Genomic DNA, 7,871 nt, shown 5'->3' with positions numbered 1-7,871 from the left:
ACCTGGACATAAAGATAGTCCTTGACTTTGTTTAGTGGCTGTTCAAAGTGACATGGGTGCTGGAAAAAAATGCCGCTCCCCTTGCCTTGGAGGGAAGGGTCTCCCAGCCTCCTCACTCAAGGCATGGGGGTCTGCAATGGCCCCCCGCCCTCCGTCTCTCCCCCCCTCCTCTCCCCCTTTGTCTTCCCAGACCGATTTGGGTGCCCTCGTCCGAAATAGCCAAGCCGTCTGTCTTTCCCTTTTATAGCCAGGTTGCTATTGTACAACATGGTATGTGCGATGCACAATGGGGAGGGGGGCTTCGGGCAGGGGACGGAGGCCAACTGACACCCGCTGTGGCATTCAGGGGCCGGGAGGCGAATAAAGACCCTCGCCCGGGGGACTCTCAGCTGCTCTGCCTTCCGCCCCTCGACGTGACCAGCTTTGCCTGCCTGTGCGCCCCACTCCCATCTCCGGCACGATGCCCCCCAAAAAACCCGAGCCAAAAAAAGTCGAGCCCAAAAAGGAGGAACCCAAGCCAGCCCCAAAGCCGGCTCCTCCACCTGAGCCGGAGAAGAAAGAAGTGGAGTTTAATCCAGCCAACATCAAAGTAAGGGGCCCTTTTTTTTAAACCAGGAAACCTGGTTTAGCTGTGGGCGAGAAGGAAGGGGGGCTTGGAGACAGGGAAGCGAGGAACTGTTTTTAAGTGATAGATTGATGGACGGAGGGGGGAAATGGATCTCTGACTCCAGTGTGCTTCAGGTTAGGAGTCTGGCAAGCAGGCAGCAATGGGTTGGGATGGATGATCTCGAGGGAGCCCGTCTGGCTTTAAGATGCTTGGCTAAAAGCAGTGGCCGAATTGCAGAGCATCATCTGGTGAGGTTTCAACTCTGCTCAGGTTTTCTGGGCAGGATTGGTTTCCCCAGCAATGATAAAGCAGCCATTGTTGATGGTCGTCTGTCTGTCTGTCTGTCTGTCTCTCTCTCTCTTTCTCTCTCTCTTTCTCTTGACTGATTGATCTATCTATTGATCGATCTATCGATCTATCATCTCTCTGTATTTCTCTCTTTATCATCCCTCTATAGCTGTCTGTATCTATCTATCTATCTATCTATCTATCTGTCTTCTGTCTGTCTGTCTGCCTGTCTATCTGTCTATCAATCATCTATCTATATCTATCATCTGTCTATCAATCATCTATCTGTCTGTCTGACTATCAGTCTTATCTGTGTCTGTCTATCAATCATCTGTCTGTCTGTCTGTCTGTCTGTCTCTATCTATCTATCTATCTATCATCTATCTATCTATCTATCTAATCTATCTATCTATCAATCTATCAATCATCTATCTATCTTTCTATATCTATCTATCATCTGTCTGTCTATCAATCTTATCTGTGTCTGTCTATCAATCATCTATCTAGCTGTCTGTATCAATATCTATCATCTATCTATCTTTCTAATCCATCTATCTGTCTATCTATCTATCTATCAACTATCTATCAATCTATCTATCTGTCTGTCTGTCTAATATCTATCTGTCTGTCTTTCTGTCTGTCTATCAATCATCTATCTATATCTATCTATCATCTGTCTATCAATCAATCTATCTGTCTGTCTATCAATCATCTATCTATCTATCTATCTATCTATCTATCCATCATCTATTTAATCTATCTATCTGTATCTATCTATCTATCTATCAATCATCTATCTATCTATCTATCTATCTATCTATCTATCTATCTATCTATCTAATCTCCCTCTCCCTGCATCTCTCTCTCCCTCCTTCCCTCCCTCCCTCCCTCCCTCTCTCTCTCTCTCTCTCTCCCTCTCCCTCTCTTTCTCCCTGGATGACAAAAATTGTGGGAGCTGGAAGTCCCATGTCTTAAAGTCGCCAAAATTGGGAAAACCTGCATGAAGTGGTGTGCTTGAACATAACACTTGCCTAAGAGACTCTTAAGATCCACCCCAGAGGCAGATTTTGCTCTGCCCGCAGCTGCAATTGAAAAAGTCACTTAAGATGACCAATATAAACAAGGACACATGTATTGATTGACATGCATTTTAATATTTAATGTTGTAATATTTGTATTTTTACTTGTATTGCTGCTCAGGCAGTAAAAGGGGTGGCTGGTACATTTGAAAAATAATAAAATAATACATAAAGTAAAACAAAATAAATACAATAAAATAAAATGGACCATGTGCGCTGCTGAGATGGGAAGCACGCAATTAGTTTTTAAATAGCATTCTGCTTTGCTTAATTTCTGCTTGAGTCACCTACGCAGGAAGCCGGAAAAGAGATTTAAATTTATTCCCTTCTTTCTTGAACTATCTCAGCAACGCACATCCAGTTGCTGTCATTTACAACACACACACACACACACACACACACACAAAACTCCCTCAAAGGATATGGCATTTTTCCATCCACAAAGCTTAACCCTCAAGGCAAGCCAGGTTTTGCTACTTTGTGCAGACTTTTCTCTAATGAAAAATTTTGCATGGATTCGGCTGATTCAGCAAACTGGCAAAATCAGCTGGAGGTCGAAGGATCAGGGGGCGGGGGTGGTCAAAAAAGTCAAGATGGCCGCCTCAACCATGTTGTCAGGTTCTTTTTACTGGGCGTCTAAAAAAAGGGGGTGAGGCTTTGACTGCCTGGTTGCGGTTGCCATCTTGACTTTTTTGATTCACGTGGACATCCCTGTGAGCGATTTACTTGGGCATGGAAAAGCCAGCCTCTTTTCTCCCGAATGCAAAAGAAAGGCAATTCTTCTAGGCTTCCCCTTCGGGGGACAGGCCAGCGTTTCCCTGGATGGGATTCCAGGCCCTCCTCTTCTATCCTCTCCCAAGACTGGATGGAGTCTTTTTTTTTTAATTTTTATTTTATTTTATTTTATTCTATTCTATTTTATTTTATTCTATTTTATTTTACTTTATTTTATTTTATTTGTTATTTTATTTTATTATTTCATTTCATTATTTTATTTTATTCTATTTTATTTTATTTTATTTTATTCTATTTTATTTTACTTTATTTTATTTTATTCTATTTTATTTTACTTTATTTTATTTTATTCTATTTTATTTTACTTTATTTTATTCTATTTTATTTTACTTTTTTTTATTTTATTTGTTATTTTATTTTATTCTATTTTATTTTATTATTTCATTTCATTATTTTATTTTATTATTTCATTATTTTATTTTATTCTATTTTATTTTATTCTATTTTATTCTATTTTATTTTATTCTATTTTATTTTACTTTATTTTATTTTATTTGTTATTTTATTTTATTCTATTTTATTTTATTATTTCATTTCATTATTTTATTTTATTGTTTCATTATTTTATTTTATTCTATTTTATTTTATTCTATTTTATTCTATTTTATTTTATTCTATTTTATTTTACTTTATTTTATTTTATTTGTTATTTTATTTTATTTTATTTTATTATTTCATTTCATTATTTTATTTTATTATTTCATTATTTTATTTTATTTTATTCTATTTTATTTTATTCTATTTTATTTTACTTTATTTTATTTATTATTTTATTTTATTCTATTTTATTTTATTATTTCATTTCATTTCATTATTTCATTTCATTATTTTATTTTATTATTTCATTATTTTATTTCATTTCATTATTATTTTATTTTATTTTATTTCATTATTTTATTTCATTTCATTATATTATTTTTTATTTTATTTCATTATTTCATTTCATTATTATTCTATTCTATTCTATTCTATTTTATTTTTTCATCATTTCATTTCATTATATTATTTTACTTTATTATTTTTTATTTTATTATTTCATTATTTTATTCTATTTCTTTTATTTATTTCATTATATTATTATATTGTATTATATTATTTCATTATTTCATTTCATTTCATGTCATTATATTATTTTATTTTATTATTTTATTTTAATATTTTTTATTTTTAAATTTTAAATTTACTTTTTACTTTCGTGTAAAACCGTGCAATATTTTAGTTTCCTTTTAAAAATAAGGTCAACGAGAAGAAGCTCGATTTTCTTAATGAGCAGGTGACTTACTGAACAATTGCTACGTTTCTCTTTAAAATCACAGCAGAAAAGGTTGTATAATTGAGCAGGACTCACTTAACAACTGCCTTGCTTACTGACTGATGTTCTGGTGCAAACTCAAGGACCGCCTGTACATGGGAGATAAGAGTATAAATTCTTTAGGGAAGAGACTTGCCTTGTAAAGATGGGACAAAATGCCGCAAGTCCAGCAGTGTGGAAATTAAAGCAGAATCAAGCAGAAACTAAAGCAGAATGAAGCGGAAAAACGGAAGCCTCTTTTGCAGAGAACAGGTCCTTTCTTGTCAAAAGAGGCTTCCGTTTTTCTGCTTTATTCCCAGAATTTCTTTCCAAGTTGTGTTTTTCCCCCGTGGTTGGCAGAGATAACGAGGGACAGCCGGTGTTCAGATTATGCTTCCCATGTCTCTGTTCCTTCCCCCACCCATAACTCCCTCCCCATCCAAAAAATTTATTCAAAATTCAACAGCACATTTGGAAAAAAAAAAGATTAAATTACTATAGGCAGTAAAGTATGGGAGACACAAACACTTTAAGTCATCCTTAAAATAATTGCAGATGGCAAGGTTCTAATTTGTCCTAAATTCCACTTTTTCCCCCCATTTCGACATCCAGGCAGTCCTCAATTTACAACAGTCCATTTAGTGACTGTTCGAAGTTACAATGGCACCGAAAAAAGTGACTTACGCCCGTTTTTCACCCTTACGACTGTTGCACCATCCCCAGGGTCATGTGAACAAAATTCAGACACTTGGCAACTGACTCGTATTTATGACGGTTTTGGACTCCATTGTGGTCGTAAGTTGAATACTACCTGTATTCCGCCTTAAATATTCTTTGAGCAGATGGATGTGAGTTTTATTACGAATTCCGTATCTGATCAGGATTTGAACCTGGGTCTCCTTCCCCGTCTTTCACCCCTTATGGCTCTCTCTAACCCTCCCATTGACCCAGAGAGAGAGAGACAGTGGGGTGTAGTTTAAGCCCTGAGCTTAAACATGGAAGATTCAGCTCTGCCTCCTTATTCTTTCTGGTATCTGATTGGGTGCTACAGCCTAGCCTACCTCACAGGGGTGTTAAGCGGATGAAATCAGGCAGTGTACAACAAGAAGCATCTTTTTAATTTTTATTTAATTACCAAATATATTTTGTGGGGCGGAGTAAAAAAATGGAAAATGATGGAGATTATCACAATTTTTTTTCTTGGTTTTTTTTTTTTTAAGCCAGCCAGAAATGAGAAGCAGGATACTTGACAATAATAATAAAAATAATGATAATAAGAGTTGGAAGGGGCCTTGGAGGTCATCTAGTCCAACCCCCTGCTCAGGCAGGAAACCCTATACCATTTCAGACAAATAGCCGTCCAGTCTCTTGTTAAAAACTTTCAATGTTGGAGCACTCACTGCTTCTGGTGGCAAGCAGTTCCACTGGTTAATTGTTCTCACTGTCAGGAAGTTTCTCCTTACTTCCAGTGTTGCTTCCCTCTTTGATTAGTTTCCATCCGTTGCTTCTTGTGCTTTGGAGAAAAGGTGGAGCCCCCCCCCTTGCAGGAAACGCAGTCACAACTCCATAATCAGAGCCCCAGCCATTTTGACTTTTTTGACTTCCTGACCGTCAGTCTGCAGGGAGGAATGGCAGGCATTTGGCACAGACTCTGACAGCCAGCAACTGCTGGGCCAGGGGGGGGAGGGGGCATTGCCTTCGCCCTTCCAGGTTACCTGACGCCTCTTGCCTTACCTTGACCTTTCCCTCCCTCCAAAATAGAACTGTGGTTTATTAAGGGAAGGACGGTCAGCACATTTTCTCCCCCACTGACCCCCCTCAGAAGTTCTCTGGTTTCCCCATTGCAGCTGTCCTCTCTTGATAAAAAGAGTGGGGAGGGGAGAGTTGCTTTTGTTGGGAAAGGAAGGAGGGGGAGGGGGAGGAGGAGAAGAAAAGAGCAGAAAAAAGAGAAGAAGGAGAAGATAGACAAGGAGAAGGAGAAGATAGACAAGGAGGAGGAGGAGAAGAAGGAGAAGATAGACAAGGAGGAAGAGAAGGAGAAGAAGGAAAAGATGAAAAGGGGAGAAGGAGAAGATAGACGGAGAAGGAGTAGAAGAAGGAGGAGGAGAAGATAGACAAGGAGGAGGAGAAGAAGGAAAAGATGAGAAGGAGGAAAGAAGAAGAACATAGACAAGGAGGAGAAGAAGGAAAAGTTGAAAGGGGGAGAAGGAGGAGAAGAAGGAGAAGATAGACAAGGAGGAGGAGACAGGAGAAATAAAAAGAGGAGGAGAAGAAAAACACGAGAAGAAGGAGGAAAAGATGAGAAGGGGAGAAGGCTAAAATAGGAGGAAAAACAAGAAAAAGGAAGAAAAGGAAGAAAAAGGAGAAAGAGAGAGGAGGAGAAGGAATAGGGGAAGGAGAAGACAGACAAGGAGGAAGAGAAGGAGAAAGTAAAGATTAGAAGGAGGAGAAGGAGAAAATAAAGGAGGAGGAAAAAGAGAAGCAGAAGAAGGAAAAAATATCAGAAGGAGGAGGAGAAGATAGAAAAGAAGGAAAAGGAGGAGGAATTGAAGAGGAAGGAGAAGGAGAAGAAGGAAGGAAGGAAGGAAGGAAGGAAGGAAGGAAGGAAGGAAGGAAGGAAGGAAGGAAGGAAGGAAGGAAGGAGCCCAGTGGGAAATATTTGGTGGGCTTTTGCATTGTGTGTCCCTTGAGCGAATGTGAAGGTGTGTATCTAGCGGCCACACAGCCTGCTTTCACTCCTAAGGCAGAACTAGAACTTCTAAGTTCTCCACTACCCCAAACTGGAAAAGTAACCATAAAAACATTGCACCCGCATAAACAAAGAATCAAGGCTAGTCAAACTTTTTTTTTTTTTTTACTTTTTTGACCTTCTTTATCCAGCAGGAAACGTCTGCCTGCTGTGCTTGTCATTGTGTAGAAATTTTGTTGGTAGGAGGGAATCAATGAGTCAGTTGGAGATTGCAGACCATTGGATGCTCATTCGCTTTGGATAAACATGATTGTCCTGTAATTATCGCTCCGTTTAAAGCAAAAACTAGCCGCCATCAGCAATTTGGGGACATAACAACTTGGTTTGCAAACATCAATCTGGTTTCCCTTTTTATTGAATGTGTAACTCTAATTAAACCTGAGTGCATAATGTCATAGAATAATTCGTATTTTTATTTACGGCGCCCTTCGATCTTCCTGCAATAAATGCGCTAATTTCCCTGGTGCAATGAAAAAAGCAAACTCTTCAGAAGTTTTCCAACTTATTAATTTAATTTCCACGTGAAAAAAAATCCAGGTAGACTTCTCCTAGAGCAGAAATGGGCATTTTAGCCCCCCTCCCTCCGGGGTCACCATAAGGGCCTTTGACTGTCCCTATCCTGCTCCTGTGAGATTTCTCAGAAATTAGAAATTTAATGTAAATAAGTATACATCAAGCGAGCAACACAACTGCATTGCTTCTGGAGGCAGCCCTCAATTTACGACCACGATGGAACATCAAAATTTCTGTTGCAAAGTGAGTCTGTTGTTCAGTGAGTCCCTGCAGTTCTTAAATTAGAAACACGTAAACCCCCCACCCACCCCCGGGACACTGCAACTGTCATAAATATGAATCAGTTGACAAGCGTCCGAATTTTGATCACGTGACTGTGGGGGTGCTGCAATGATCGTAAGTGTGGAGAACTGGTCATAAATCGCTTCTTTCAGTGCCGCTGTATCTCTGAACAGTCACTAAATGAACGGTCGTAAGTAGAGAACTAGCTGTATTTCTTTTGCTAAGTTTGACTTACATGCAGTGGTTCCCCCGTTTGTGAAGGGACGG

General features: G+C 38.7%; 1 protein-coding gene across 1 annotated transcript in view; it reads left to right on the top strand.

Annotated features, from left to right (window-relative positions):
* Positions 1 to 352: 352 nt before the first annotated feature.
* Positions 353 to 7,871, top strand: part of MYL3 (myosin light chain 3) — a 28,706-nt gene continuing 21,187 nt past the window's right edge. Inside the window, exon 1 of the mRNA XM_039365240.1 lies at positions 353 to 589. Coding sequence (XP_039221174.1) covers positions 461 to 589 — 129 coding nt within the window. The 5' untranslated portion in view covers positions 353 to 460. The remainder of the gene's footprint in view (positions 590 to 7,871) is intronic.

Source organism: Crotalus tigris, unplaced genomic scaffold, assembly GCF_016545835.1.
Source record: "Crotalus tigris isolate CLP2741 ecotype Arizona unplaced genomic scaffold, ASM1654583v1 scf7180000020019.1302030, whole genome shotgun sequence".
Taxonomy (NCBI): domain Eukaryota; kingdom Metazoa; phylum Chordata; class Lepidosauria; order Squamata; family Viperidae; genus Crotalus; species Crotalus tigris.
Note: the sequence above shows the minus strand (reverse complement) of the source record. Positions and strands in the feature narration are given on the sequence as shown.